This window comes from Octodon degus, unplaced genomic scaffold (genome assembly GCF_000260255.1).
Source record: "Octodon degus isolate 3935 unplaced genomic scaffold, OctDeg1.0 scaffold00205, whole genome shotgun sequence".
NCBI lineage: Eukaryota > Metazoa > Chordata > Mammalia > Rodentia > Octodontidae > Octodon > Octodon degus.
Window position 1 is genome coordinate 1,797,378 of NW_004524781.1, and position 15,350 is coordinate 1,812,727.

Sequence of the window (15,350 nt, forward strand, 5' to 3'; positions counted from 1 at the left end):
GGCCGTGCTGTGGAGTGCGGGGCCTGTGGTGGTGGCCGTGCTGTGGAGTGCAGGGGCCTGTGGTGGTGGCTGTGCCGTGGAGTGTGGGGGCCTGTGGTGGTGGCTGTGCCGTGGAGTGTGGGGGCCTGTGGTGGTGGCTGTGCCGTGGAGTATGGGGGCCTGTGGTGGTGGCCGTGCTGTGGAGTCCGCCCCCTGATGGCTGGCTGTTGGGCGCAGCTTCTCCGGCCCACACCATGGTTCTTGGAGAACGGGCCGCAGTGTTGTTTATGACCCCCCCGCCCCCCAGATATTGGCATACACTGAAAACCAGTTGAGGGCAACTGCAATTTCACCTTACCACGGTGTCGAATTCTAGTGACCACCGAGGAAGTGGCCTAACAGGAGCAAAGATATGTGTGATATTTGTTCAGACACTTAGGCAGACAGATTTTGACATGTGGTCCCTGACTTTTGCTCCAAGTACTTGACAGCCATTTGTTTCTTCTCCCTACATTTTGTCCCTACATTTTGTCTTTTCAAGCATAGCATACAAGCAGAATCCTAGGCTTGGTCGTCTTTGGAGTCCGTCTTTCATAGGAGGCATGTGCCAGGACTTTTTCCTATGTGGGCAGAAAGCCTTTCTTACTGAAGCATTCTTTTGTCTACTCACCGCTTCCTGCTGCATTGAGTTCTGATTTTACCTGGTACAGACACTAGGTAAGCACTCAGGAGCCAGATGTTTGAGCAGTTGTGTTCTTTCACACTTTTCAGCGATTGTATTCTTTTTCTGTGGAAGCTCAGATGTGTCCAGGCATGTCAGCTAACTGGGATGCGTGCATGTCTGGGGCCTGAAGTGGCCGATAGGAAATCTGTGTCCTAGGAGTTGCCAGTCTCGGAGAGGTTTATTTACTCTTCCCAGAACAGGAGCGTGTAGACGGTCGTGGCTTAGACCATGTGCCCATGGCACTCACCTGCGCTTGCCCACAGCTCTGCTTGGGCTCGCTCCTCTTCCAGCAGCTGTCCAAGTTACCACTGCGGATGAAGGTGCAGGGCAGAGCCTGCAGAGGCTGAGCAGAGGCGCAGGGCACGTGCCTGCGCTTTGCACCCTTACGTCCTGGTCGCCGCCTGCGCCGCTGTCCTCCGCCCAGGCTGCTGTGCTGGGGCGTGGGAGCTCAGGGCTTGAGTGCCTGCGTGGTCCATCCACTCCCTCAGCATTCTTGCCTGCTCGTGATTCGAAGGCCAAGTGTATGCCAGCCGCTCTCAAATGTTATCTTTAATTCAGAATTCTCTCCCAGAAGCCAGCCTCCAAGCACCTGCTCTTTATTTCTGTCTAGACACAGCACATGTCTCAGACGCAGAGCATGTAAAGGTGAAGCCAGTGACTCTGCGTGCTCCCTCCACCCCTTGAGAGAACTCTAGTGTTGCATTTGCCTCGCACACAGTCTTTCTGGCAATCTTATTCTTCCTTTCTCTCACGTCCCACATCTCTTCTTTTAGAAATCTTGTTGTGGCTTCAAAGTATGTAGAGAACATGAATAGCTCACGCTGACTGCGTGGCTGCAGCCTCATCTTGTTTCTCCACTTAGCACAGCAGCTTCCTTCCTAGGGCGACCTTGCCTCATGCTCGTTTAACAGAAAGAGACTTGTGAAGGCGTGAGTCCCTCGCAAGCTTCACACGCCAGCAGCGCACAGGTCCTGTGGGGTCCACGCCCTGTCTTCGCTGTCCTGTGAGGTCTTCCAGGCGGGCCCTCTCACTTCATGATTCGTCCCCAACTCTGTCTTTAGCTTCGGCCCCAAGAACCCCTTGTGCTGTGCTTTGCAGGCACCAAACCAGCATTGTTTATTTAATCCTCTTTCAAATCATTTTATCACACTAACCTCTAAAAATTTGCAATCTTAGCTTTTATCCTCCCAAAAATGGTTATTGTGATTGTTTTTACATCTGCATCTGAGAAAACAAATTTCTGGACCCTCAGTCTTTTTCTGTTGTTTGCTTATTATTTCTGCTCATTCCCACTTGTATTTTGTCTTATCTTTTTGTATTGGAATCTGATTATATGCTAGAGATTCTGTGTGAAAATTCATCTGTAGGAATCAGACCTCAGGGGATGTCATGTGAGTCTTTTGTTTGCTTCTGTCAGGTCCTGGGACCATACTAAGAAGCACTGCTTTAATTTGAGGCCTTGAGATTCTAGATGGTCATTTTCAAATAACTCAAGGCAGGCTGAAACTCCTCAATATGTTTTCGGTAGATTCTGCTCTTTTTTCTTGCTTTTTATCTTCTCCTGTGTCTGAGACATCAAAAACTCAGAAGCCCTGAGCTTTAAGCAGCCCGTCCCCGTGCACATCTCGGGCCAGAGCTGCTGGCCTTTCTCTTCAGGTGCCCATCTGTCTTCATTTTACCCCAGTTTTATTCACTCTTTCTTAAGCTTATTGATGTCCTTGATAAAATATTTTTCAATATTTTGCTCTACTTTGAATGCTCCTTGTGGAAGGACTCCCTGTCCTCAGTCCTCCGCGGTAAGAGGCACTTCAGTTTGCTTTCTCCTGTGGGAAGAGCCGAGTCTATCATCTCTTTTATTCTGTGTCCAGATGTCACATTAGCTTTGTGTGCCTACTTGCAGGGTGACCACCCAGCACCCTTGCTCCCCTCAACATCTGGGTGGCCTAGAAAAGCACAGGCGCTTGCAAGAGGCAGAGAAGATTTCCTCTGGAAGAATGTATTACTCTAAGATTCAAATTATTTCTACTACTTTCCTTTGCACCTATCACCTAATCTGTAACTCACTTACTGTTCCGTTGTATATTATTCCTAATAGCATATAAGCTCCACGAGATTTTATACAGAAATAAAGGAGGGGTAGTTGGAACATCTCAAAGAGGGTAGAGTGTCTCTGTCTCTTTTGCTTACTGCTAACTTCCAAGGCGGGAGAGTGCCATACAGTAAATACTCCGGACACGTTTGCTGAGTGGGTGAGTGAGTGGAATCGCCATCCTGTCGCAGAAGGGACCCTCTGGGGGACACAGATGGGGGGCCCTGCGGGCCACCGAGTGCACCTTTGAAGTTGGAAGTCTCTAGCTTCAAATAAAATTGATTAGCATATTTGAAAGCATTTCCCCTGGAATGGTTTCTGCTTCTCAGGACCGAGTTTGGGAGGAAAACATGATGAGGTCCATTGTGAGGGTCTGTTTTTGTTGTTTTGCAAGTAAGCTTGCTATGAGAAGAGAGAGACATACAGAATAAATGAACATATTAAATGGGGAATGTGAAATGTAAGTAAGCTAAAGCCTAACAAAGCCACAGTGTTGCTGGCCCCCAGTGCCGTGGATCAGGGTGTTAGAGAAGTTCAGGTGGGGTAAGAGTAGGGGCACCAAGAGCGAGTGCTGAAGGTCATCGAGGTTTTAAAACTCCAGGAATCGTTTTGGAAGTGAACGGCTGAAGCAGAATGAATGTGAGTAGCTGGTTTTGAACAATTAAAAAAATTGAAGATTTTTGCATGAATTTTGAAAGAGTCAAAAATTATGGTAGAAATGTGAAGCAACGGTTATGACCGTTAAGCTAATGTCATGGTACCTGAGGGGCGGTTACCAGAAGGCTGTTAGATAATGGTAATAAAAAGAAAAACAGGAATACAGTTTAATGAAATGATTTGCAAAGGTAAAAGGGATTTTATACAGAAATAAAGGAAGGGTAGTTAGACCATCTCCAAGAAGAAAAAGATGAACATAAGTTAGAAGCTGAATTTCCCTTTTTACTGGTTGTTTTAGATGTGTAATTACTTTTATTTTCATACAGACTCCTCCAACTCTTCCGCGAGCAGCTGGTCGAGAAACCAAATATGTAAGTATCTCGTAATCACACGCACTGCTCCTTTAGAGGTGTGTGAGCGGACTCCACCACGCAGCTGTGCTGTTAATGGTTTCCTCATAAGTGGAAAGGGCCTCTACAGGGACCAGGCGCATTGCGCTGGAGACAAGCTTGTTTCCTGAGCAGGTGTTCTGGTGTTAGTCTGAAACAGATCGGCAGCTTATTCCTTTCAAACAGCACATTGTTTTGTCCAGTGTGCAGTTTTGTCGCCGTCGTCAAGAGCAGGCAGCTGTCCGTGTGTTCTGGGCCGTACTGTCGTTGCAGTTACACAGTGCTGCCTTCCCTTGAGTTTCCATAAGGCAAATAACACAGCAAAATGACTGAATTTTATCACATTCAGGACATTGTGCCTACAGGCTGTGGGCAGGAACACAGCTCAGAGCTTTCCTGGAAGCGTTCACTGTTATTTTTCATTATTATTGGAAGCCCTTTAGAGTCATGTTTAAAAGGAGCAGTGACATTTGGTAGGCTCAATCCAAGTCTAAATTGCAGCGTTGCTTCTAGATAAGTGTGTGACTCTGGAACAGTGACATATTTTCACCTTGCTGTGCCTTTATTTTCAACTATAAAATGGTGATGCTAATTTTCTCACTTGGTTTGTGTGAGGGTGGTGTTAAGATTAGTGTTAGTCACTGCCTGCAAAGCCCTTGGTGTGTTCTGACACATGGGAATTGCGCGGCCGTGGTAGTTTCTCCTTTCTTCCTTCTCCTTCACATGTGCTTCTGCGCTGGCCTGCTCCTTGCTGTCTTTCCAGGCTGTCTAGAAGGCGTACAACTGCGTTGCCTGATGCTGTAGTGGGCACAAGAAACGAAAGTTCTTTAGAGGTGTTTCTGTGCCTTTTCATGACTAGTGCGCCCCGCAAACCCAAGAGCCAGACCCGGAGAACAGCGGGAGTGTTTCTGTCTCCTTTCTTTCCTCATCTACTGCTAGCACCTAGCGGGTGCCTCTGGTTACTTTGATTTTCAGTAAGTTCAGAGGGCTGTTGCCCTGACCCTCTTCCTTGGGGATTCTCAATTTGGTAGCAACTGGAATGGTTCTAGAGCAGGCTTTGATCACCACAGTTGAAGATCATTTCAAATTATTCTGTTTTCAATAAAACATCAGACTTAATAAAATTAACTTTTCAACCTGTAACTTTTGTGGGAGCATCTGAGTCATTCCAGGTTAATTCTGAATCACGAAGTTCAGTATAGACTGGGACAAATATAAACTCTGATTCAGATAGTGTTCTTGACCTTAATTAAATTAAATTTTGCTCCCTGGATGAGGTTTTGTTTTGTTTTGTTTTTTTTTTTTGTATTTTAGTACAGGGTCTACAGGGTCTTACTACATAGATCAGACTCGTAGTGATCCGCCTGTATTCAGCCTCCCAAGAGCTGGGATTACAGGTGCGTGCTACCATGCCCAGTCTCAATCACGGTCTCAGTGTGCCCTGCAGGCGGGGCTGGCAGGGCATGCTGGGGATCGAACCCTGGCCACTGCACTCTTCCTAAGCGGGTGCTTTACTCCGCTGAGCTACCAGGCTAGCTAATATTTCTATTTATTTATTTATTTATTTTGCTTTCTCTTATTCCTTGACATTTGGACTATTGTTTGTGGTGCCTCACGCTTTTTGGTGCCAACTCAGGTAGCACACTTGTTATGTACTCTCTTGTTATGTTTACCAAATACTAGCCGATATATTTATTTTGAGAAAAACAATATATTTTGAGAAGGAAAGATGAAATTTTAGAATAGAAGCTGACTTTAACTATAGGTTTTGATCATATATGAACCATCTGTCTTAATATAATAAGAGATTTTTAGAGAAAGGGCATTTTAAAGTTTTTAGAAATTGCATATTAGCTGAGCTATAGGAAGCTGTTTCTCTTCTAGTATGAGTTGGACAGTTTTCACTCCATTTCTCATCATATTTTTCTCCCTCCTTCCATGCAAATGCAAAAGCAAATCTGAAAAGTCTATAGACTTCCAGGTGTTAGCATTTCATCAGCTCTCTTCACAACTTTGGAGAAAGAGAGAATCTTCGCGTATGTACCTCCTGGGACTCAGAGGGGCCTTAACTTTGTAGAGATTCTCTTTTTGTCTTGCTTAGTGTATTTGGTACAGGGCCTGATGCAGCTCGGCCTTGTGGTGATCCTCCTGTGTCAGCCTTCCCAGCGCTGGGATTACTGGCATGCACTACCGTGCCCGGTCTTGGTCGCTGGCTCAGTGCAACCCAGAGGGCAGGGCCTGCATGGCAGGTGGTACCAGGGATTGAACCCCATTCCCTGCGCTTGCCTATGCAGGGGTTTAGTCTGCTGGCCTATCTCACTGGTCCACTTTGCAGAGATTCTTAAGGTTAGGATCAGAAGCAGAAATCATCCTGTCTTCCAGCTCCTGGAACATAGGAGAGGAGCAAAGGGAAAACTGAAATTGAAGCCAAGCAAGCAGGCTGGACACACCGGAGAGCCTTAGCAAGTCTGCACTCCCACCCACATCTTGAGGCTCATCAGTTTCATAGGTGACACGTGGCCTGTTACTGGTAGGACAGCTGATAAGTAGTCTCTGGCTCTGCTGTTCAGTCCCCCAGCTTTGTTCCTTGATTCAGCACTCACTTCTGGAGTGTATGCCGCATGCCAGTCATGGAGGAGTGGTTGGGTGAGAGGTGTGGGCTCGGGGCTGAGGTTCCTCGCGGAAGCACGTGTTCCAATAGAGGAGCAGGCAGGAAGTAAATAGGAAATGAGCGAAATACTTACAGAAGTAGAGGAGAGCTCAGCAGCGCACTGACAGTAAAACAAAGGCGTTAGTTTTCACCGTATCAATGGATTCCCATTGTTTCTGGGATAGTTTAATTACACAAGAAATTGTTCATTAATTCCTTTTTGTCAGCCTTTGGTGAAGATTTTTGGCCTCAAAGAAAGAAAAAAGGAAGAAAGTAGAGAAAATCAGCGAAAAATGCTCCTTTGCTGCCCTGTGGGATGTGCTGTGGGGGTTCACAGTCTTAGCCAGGTCTGCCCCGTGGGAGTCTATCGAAGAGCAAGGGCTGCTCCCTTTCCTGCGGTGTGAGTTGCAGGCCCTTTGAAGGTGAGCTGAGTGAGGTTCTCTGGAGCGGAGGGCAGTGAAGGGAGGCCAGCTACGCGTGACCAGGCAGCGTCTGCTCCTTCAAGTGCCTCCTCATCAGGACTTCAGTTCACCTTTTTATTTTTGTTTGTTTTTCTTGAGACAGGGCTCTTGCTATGTACTTCATCTTCTAAAGAGGTGCTTAATTCAGTAATAACTAGTGTTTGAATGCTTGTCTTGCAAGTAGATCTTGACCTTAAACCACACACCAGGCCTGTGAGGTGGGTGCTATATTATAAAATTCTGCTGCACGCAGGGAGAAAGCAAGCCTGAAAAGTCGGGGAGCAGGCAGACTCCCTCCCAGGGCTCCTGCCCACCAGGACTCTGCCATCCATGTGTGTAGTACTCAAGGATGCCAGCGTTTGTACACTTAGCCTAAACTGTGTCCTAATGCCTGATAAACTTGATCGTAAGCATGGAATGAATGCTGCAGTATCTGGTCACATGAACATTAAATGATAATGCTTTACTGTTTACAAGATTTTCAATCTCTTGATTACGAGTGAGTTCCTAATTCATCAGCTAATATATGGGCAGCTATTTCTCATGACATTTATTTTATGTATTTATTTATTTATTTATTTATTTATTTTTGAATTGTTCATCACATATACTCTTTTTTAATTTTTTTTATTTTTTTTCATTTTTTTTAATTTATTTTTTTATTTTTCAACAAATAATACACTGCATATATTCTTCTTAGTGGTTAATTGCTGTACAAGATGCGGACTTGTGATCCTATTTACAAACTCCATTAGAACAAATCATTCTATTCATTAACAGAATGTAACTATATATCTATCCCAACCACTTTGAATACACAGATACAAAATGGACATTCATCTGTATACCCCATTTTTTCTAAGTTCCGTTATTGAATATTATAGGTGTGTAAACTCAGCAAAATATTCTAAAAGAGTCCAGTAGCCCATAATAGCACTGGGTCTTCTGTTTAACTGGCAATGTCAGAAATTATTGACCTGAGTCCCCCACAGCTCAACTTAACAGCATGGCTTTATTTCTTATAATTTTGTCTTCATACTTTTCTGCTGGATGGTTAAGACCAAGGTAAAGCAGGACCTATGCAGCAAGAGTTGTAGCTATTTGGTCATGACATTTATTTTAAATGGTTTCTCCATTTCCTTCTATTTTAATTCCATTTGCATTGGAATATTTTTCTATGCATTATACTTACCTTTGTAAATGTTTACTATTTTTATTAACTGCTACCAGTATAAATTTATTTCATTCATATAATTCAAAATCACAGATGTTTTCTTAATAAAAAACAACATTAGAAAGTGGAACAAGTATTTGGATCTATTACTAATTTATCAAAAACAGTTGATTAGAATCCTGTTTTTCTGATAATGCATTACTTCAAAACTTCCATTTCCAGAATTACTTTTAAGTGCCAGGGAAATAAATGAGATAAACTTATTAGATATTAGGTACTATACATGATCTCATCTTAATGAACTTGAGGAACAGAAAATGTCATTACACTGAAGTATATTGCTTCCAAAATATAATATATTGAAAAATGTGTCAAACTTAATTAAGAACATTTCCCTCTACATATACAGATATTAAAATAAAGGTCATGGTCTCCAACCTAGCCAGCTCTCACGTTCTTCTCGTTGCTATGCTAAGCAGCGTTGCTATGCGGGAGTGACTCAGGTAGTGATGTGGGCACAGAAGGAACCCTAAGGCACACTCCACGGCCAGATGCCCTGCCCTAGGATAAAACTAGATGAATTCCAGGGAAAGTGCGTACAATTTAAGAATTCTACTCTATCAGTTATTCTCATTTATTACTTTTCTTAGTCATTCAGAAATAGTTCTGAAGTGTCTGTGTGTGTGTGAAGAAAGGGAACATGGAAGACGGTCACCTGGGCTCTGTTAGTGAGGCAGAAAAGCAGCAGAGAGCGTGGGACGCCCTTCGGCCTTAGCCCCTGTCCTTTGAGTTCCTCAGAGGTGCCTTGTACAGAATCCCGGAGTTGGAGGCGGACCTGGGGCCAAGGGCAGTGCTGCTGTCTGCAAGCCTCTGGTCCTCTGCCTTTGGAGGTGAAAAAGGCCTTTCTGGAGGCTTGTTGTAATTTATTTTTCTTTGAGTTTCCAATCCTCACTTCTTTCATAGTCTTTAACCTTTAGTCCTGATATAAGCTAAATCTTTAACAAATTTTCTTTCAAGAAATTTTGATGTTTATGATTTTTTACTGTTCTCTCAGTTTTTTAAAAATGTTCTATTTACTTTTATTTGACAATTTACCTCATTTTCCCCCCAAATTTTATGTATTTGGTACTGGGTCTCACTGCACAGCTCCGAATTGTAGTGATCCTCCTGTTTTCAGCTGCCCCAGCACTGGGATTACAGGTGTGTGACACCACACCCTGTCTCTGTGGCCCCTTTGCACACCTGGTGGTAGGGCCAGCTCAGCTTGTGCTGCAGGACTGAACCCTGGATCCGCAGGCACTTAGTCTGCCGAGCTATCTCGCTGGCCCAGTTGTACCTAATTACGGGGTGCACTATGATATTTGGTCGGTATAAATGCTATAGAAAGCCTGACTGAAGCTAATGAACACTTCCATCATTTCACAAGTTGGTCGTTTTTGTGATAGGAATGTTAAAATCTATTTTGCTAATTTCAAGCATGCAACATGTTTTTATTTATTATTGTTACCATGCAGAGTAGGAGGTTATGCGACTCCGCACTCTTGCCTGACTCAGCTTTGTGCATTGGATCAGCATCTCCCCCGTTTCCTTTGCTCCCCGCTGCCCAACTCAGCTGGTCCCCAGTACCGATCTCAGGTATATCCCAGTGAAATGTAAAAATGTCATGAAGGACAACACTGAGCGCGAAGCACATGTGAGGACAGGCAGCCCGCCCCGGGAGCCACGGCATGGGGGGTGACGGCGACAGCAGAAGCCTCAGCGGGAGAGCAGTGTCTTCCACAGCCCGAAAGCTACCATTCGCTTAGAATTCTGCATCGGCTTGAGCCCTTACGGAAGAGCCAGGGCAAAGCGAAGCATTGCAGACAGATCCAAGGTACTGCGCATTGGGAACTGCCGCAGTCATCTCCTTCGGGAGGAAGGTGTCTTGGTGACTCTTCTCTAGTTACTGGGACAAAATACCTGACATCAAAATTAAGGAAGGAGAGGTTTACTTAGCTTACAGCTTGTGGAGGTTTCAGTTCATCCTCAGCTAGCTCCAAGGCAGAGTGGCTCACGGCAGAGGGCAGCCATTCATGGCGGTGGAGACTAGCAAACAGCGAGAGCAAAAGGGCAGGCACAGTGGCAACAGCGGCAACAGAGAGCATTCAGGCATCAGCCCCAGCCCAGGCACAGCACTCACACCCGTAATCCCGGTGCTGGATCATGAATTAATCACAGACTCTAGCAATCTGGCTCATGACTGCGGAGGCTTTGGGGGTCAGCTTGACACAAACCGTAACAGAAGGACCCTGCGGGCCGGTTGGCCTGGTGGGCGAAAGTTTTTAGTCAAGCACTGCGGCTGAGGTCTTGATGCCTGGTGTGCCACAGTGCACCTGTAGTGAAGAACCGAGCGCTGGAAAATCTACTGAGAGGGCAGATCTCTTGGTATATAAACTCAAAATTTTAAAAGAAATTTATTTTTATTTATTTATTTTTCACAAGCAATAGCAAGCATTTTTTTAATTCCATATGGCCTAGGAGTTGGCCGAAATGATGTAGCTCTTGTTGCGGGTTATGTGGTCAGCTCTGCTTATCAGAATAGAGCCCCTTATGCTACCTTTGTTTCTCTCTCTTTCTCTCTCTATTTTTGAAAAAGAAATTTAAATTCTGATGAGATATATGAAATATAAGAATCAATGGTAAAGAAACAGTTTTAACTTGCTCTTTAATGTAGACAATATTATGACCAATCATTTCTATTCCAAAGTCATAAAAACTTTCTTCCCAGGGACATAGCTCAGCGGCTTAAGTGCTTGTCTGGCAGGTGCAAGGTCCCCAGTGCTGAACAAAACAAACAAACAAACAAACAAACAAACAAAACATGCTCATGCTTTTTATGAAAAGATACTTTACAGAAAAAAGTATTTTTTGAAGGGTGTTGTAAATAAATATAAATGCCAACAATGTTATGTTTCAGTAACTTGGAGTATAGAAGAAATGAAAAATGTAACCTTGAAAATGTTGGGTGTCTTGGGGCCGGGGGGATCGCTCAGTGGAATAAGCGCTTCCTTAGCAAGCGCAAGGACCTGAGTTCAATCCCTGGTTCAGCAAAAAAAAAAAAAAAAAGAAAAGAAAATGTTGGGTGTCTCATGGTAGTGCTTCTGTGAAGGTGATAAGAAGGAATAGCAGTGCATGTGGCTGACGTGGCCCTGCGTGCGGGGCAGGGGACAGTCGCACGGGCAGTGTGCCCCGGGGTGGAAGTTGCTTCTTGGTGCCGTCCTTTCCCACGTACTTTACGAAGTCTCACTGTGGGCTCATGTCACTTTAGTGATCAAATATCCTCAAATACTTGAAAACACAGGCGTGTTACCTCCCGTGGTCACTGCCTCCACTGAACACGACTGTGTTTCTGCCTTGCAGGCCTGCCTCTCCTCCGCGTCCTCCGCGTCCTCCACGGCGTCTGCGGGGCAGCTGGTATGTACCTCTCACCACGCCACAGCCCACTTCTGAGCTGCTCCTTTTCCCAGACCACGTTGTGTGGGAGAAAATGAACAGAGAATGAATTTCCTACATGGAAGGCTGTCCACTTACTTGTCTAACTAAAAGTTACTGTTGTTTTAGCAGAGCTGCCCTGTGATTGTTTGTGGCCGACAGACATACCTAAACCATAAATCTCACTAGTAGCGAATACAGGCAGTAGTGTTCCAAAGGTTGGGTGGGATAAGAAGAGACATGTAAGTGAAACCAAGAGAAGAGAACTCGTTTCCCGATGAGACTGATCCCACCGTGGTCCAAGGAGAGCTCACGGCTGGATATGTAGCTTCCTGGGATGTGGAAAGGAGAAACGAAATTAAAGTGTCGCATCATTAATTTCAATAATACATTTTATTTAATGCTAGATAAATGTTGTCATTTCAGCATGCACTGTAAAATTGAGTTCTGTATCATTGACGTGTCTCGTGAGTTTCAAGCTAACCAGTCAGTTGAAGCATCAACAGAAGCCGCGCCAGGTGACACAGATCTGAACTCTGGACTGCTGTTTAGAGATGAGACTTGGGGTGACCAGAGGGACTGCCTTCTCTGAGTGCTTCTGTTCCTTACTCTGGTGGGGGTTAGTGAATTGCAGCTGAGAAATAAGTCCTGAATATAACTGGTTAAAGAATTTCTTTATATCTTCAAAACTTACTGTTTAAAATATTATAACTTCTTGCATTTTGAGACATGGAGACAAAAGGTTATGGTTTACTACTCACTTTTTCCTCATTGAAAAACTTGTTTTGGTGTCTTGTCAGAAAGACAACCATATTTTTTATCTATAACACTGAAAAATCGTAAGAGTACAGTTTAATTCTTAAAATAGTTTGATTCAGACGGAGCACTCAGGCACTCAGATGCATACACACGAGTATTAGTAGAAGGTCCTTCGTGTGTGTGTGCTTTGCATGTTAGTTGGTAGGAGGGTAAGGGACGGCAGCGCGGTGTGATACCACACTGGGATGGGTGTCAGATGACCAGCTCACACTCCCTGCTTAATCCTAACCACTGGGCTGAATCGGCAGACCGAGGGGCTGGGCCTCAGTTTCCGGTTGAACAATGAAAACATGCAATTAGGTAGTTCCCAGCCCTCCAGGACTGTCACTCTTGGTCACCACTGTGTTGACAGGAGTTGCCATGGAAACAAGCCCTGCCACACCGGAAGGATGTTGACTGCTTCTCACTTTAGATGTAGGAATATTATTACAACCCTCTCAGTGTTTAAAATAATGATACATTTGCTTATTGAGAGCAATATATGGCCAGAATCTTGTAAAAATCTTTATGGGAAATTTTATTCAGTGCTGTATACAAGGCAGATTTTCTGATGTTGATGAAGTATATATGAATAAGGAGCTTTTTTTGAGAAGAACACCAGGTCTTTGAAAATTGCTGTGAAATTATGTGCATACATGGAATGATCTTTTAAAATGAGGAAAAAACTCCTTATGAAAGTAATTTAAAAAAACCTTTTCTTGACCTAATAAAATGACCCCGTGTGAGCTCTCTTGGGGAAAATATAACATCACTTTGACTGACTTTAACCATAATTTCTCCACATTTACTTTAGATCTTATCCTTAAAAAATTTGAAACAAGTTTTAAGTTAAGTTTTCACCTCAGAATCCCCTTGAGATGTAGGTAGGTTGGAGAATGGGTTACCATCAAGATGTGTCACTCAAAAAGGGACCATTTCTTGGCTTGACACAATTATTCAGTTCAGTCATTTTGATTTCTATTTTATGACATTAACCCTGTATTTATGCTTCCTAGAAATAGGATAAATCGAAGTAGAAATAACTCAGTGCAATGTTGTGTGCTGTTTATAAGCAAAATTATTTATGAAATTATACCTTGGTTCATTTTCATGGATGAACTTCCAGTATTTTCCATCATGAATCATTTTCAGGATTAAGTTATGTTTGGATGATGTAAATAAATAGGAATAGCACTGAAAAACAGCCATGTTATATACATAGTTACATGACTTTGGACTTGTAGCACCCAAATACAGTGATGTGACAGGTAGTTCTGGTGATGCAGTAAGTATCTGAGGCCATGTGGATGTGTATGAGTGTCCAGCATAGAAACAAATACTGAGGAATAGGTACGAGTTAAATTATGTGTAAATGAAATAGTATTAAAAAGCAGTTAATAGAAAATTATTTAACTATTATTTTAGGGGAAAACCTAGTTATTTGAAGTAAATGTGACAAATTGCCATCATAATATAACCTTAATATTAATCTCAGATTGTAGTGGTTTACTTTTGTAAAGATGCAGTATATCATTTCATGCTGTTTTATTTACAGCTTGGCTCACTTGCTTTTGTTTGTAAATTGAGAGTGTGCCAATTCAAACTTGGATGGAAAAAGGTCCAGAACCCTAATTCTTAAAATACTTTATTGTGGGGCTGGGGTGTAGATGAGTGGTCTGAGTGGTAGAGTGTTTGTGGACCCTGCACAGGCTTTGGTTGAGTCCTAGCACTGGAAAAAATATCTACATATAAATACATATGTGTGCAAATTTTTAGAATTTACTCTGGAAACCAAGTGACGCAGCACTAAGCTTGGGTGCACATTTTGTGAGCCCTTGCCCTAGTTCACCAAGCGTAGTTTCCCTTCTGTTAAGCTGCCTTACAGTAGAACACAACTAGAAAAGATGCTTCTATCTGTAGAGTAGTTTGGATCACTAGTCTGTTAACCTAAAGAGGTGGTGAGGTGTGGGATGCTGTGCCCCTGGTCCTGTGCACAGGAGGAGCCTTGTCCTAACCCCGGAGGTTCCCAGAGTTGCTGGTGATCATGAGGTCTGGGGTGCTCACCCTCTTTTGTGTGCGCTCCATGCACAGCCAGTGCTACTTACTGCAAACAGTTTGAAGAGTGGGAAAAGCCTGCTGGGGCAGCTGGGGGAGTGGAGCCCCCTGGTGGGATCACTTCTGCTGAAAAGCTTTGTGTGGCTTTGCCTGATCCTTTGCACCCTCTGCCACCTATGCGTACTTAATCAATCGGAAGCACACTGGGTCAGGTCAGCCAGAGGGCGGGGCCTTCCACCTGGGTCTGCTAGCGTGAGGACGTGAGGACAGGTGACCCCAGCACTCCAGGAACCCTCCCACAGCTTCCCTGGGCCACTTGTTTTATCACAGTGCTGATGAGGGCCTTGGGCTTTCTTTGCTTTGAGTCAGGAATCCGGTTAGGATTGTTGAGATGGGTAAGCTCTGGGCTTCCTCAGCCCCAGGGAACTTGGTTTAGACAACATTGAGTTTTTGCTTTTTAAACTTGATGCCATTGCAAAGGTTCGTTGTTGTCCTGGGTGGACTAGTGAACCTAGAAAGCCTTAAGAAAATAAGCCACATTATTATATAGAGGAAAAGCAACGTGTAACTTACTGGAACAGCATAAAGAGGGCCCTGGCGCGAGGCTCAGGCAAGTGCGCTTTGGCCCAAGCTCTCCTTGTGACTCACTCTCTAGAGGCCTTCAAGTCTGCTGCTTGGCAACACGGCCTTGGAGGCTTCTGTGTGGAGCTGGTGCCTTCATCCGGCTCGGAGGCAGTTTCTCCCTGTCCAGTTTTTCCTTGCCATAACATGAGAGTGACTGCGTTTGTCATGCACACCACCTCAGGTTTGCGTCATGCTGTCATCTTTTCTCAGCTCATCAGACTCTTGCACTCTGCCAATCAGCATATGTACGTGCCTCATGGTGCTTCCCGTGCTGTGAGA

At 44.3% G+C, this 15,350-nt stretch overlaps 1 protein-coding gene across 1 annotated transcript in view; it reads left to right on the plus strand.

Annotated features, from left to right (window-relative positions):
- Positions 1-15,350, plus strand: part of Mlip (muscular LMNA interacting protein) — a 219,107-nt gene that overhangs the window by 166,183 nt on the left and 37,574 nt on the right. The window contains exons 8-9 of the mRNA XM_023704839.1: positions 3,776-3,820; positions 11,523-11,576. Of these exons, the coding sequence (XP_023560607.1) occupies positions 3,776-3,820; positions 11,523-11,576 (99 nt within the window). The remainder of the gene's footprint in view (positions 1-3,775; positions 3,821-11,522; positions 11,577-15,350) is intronic.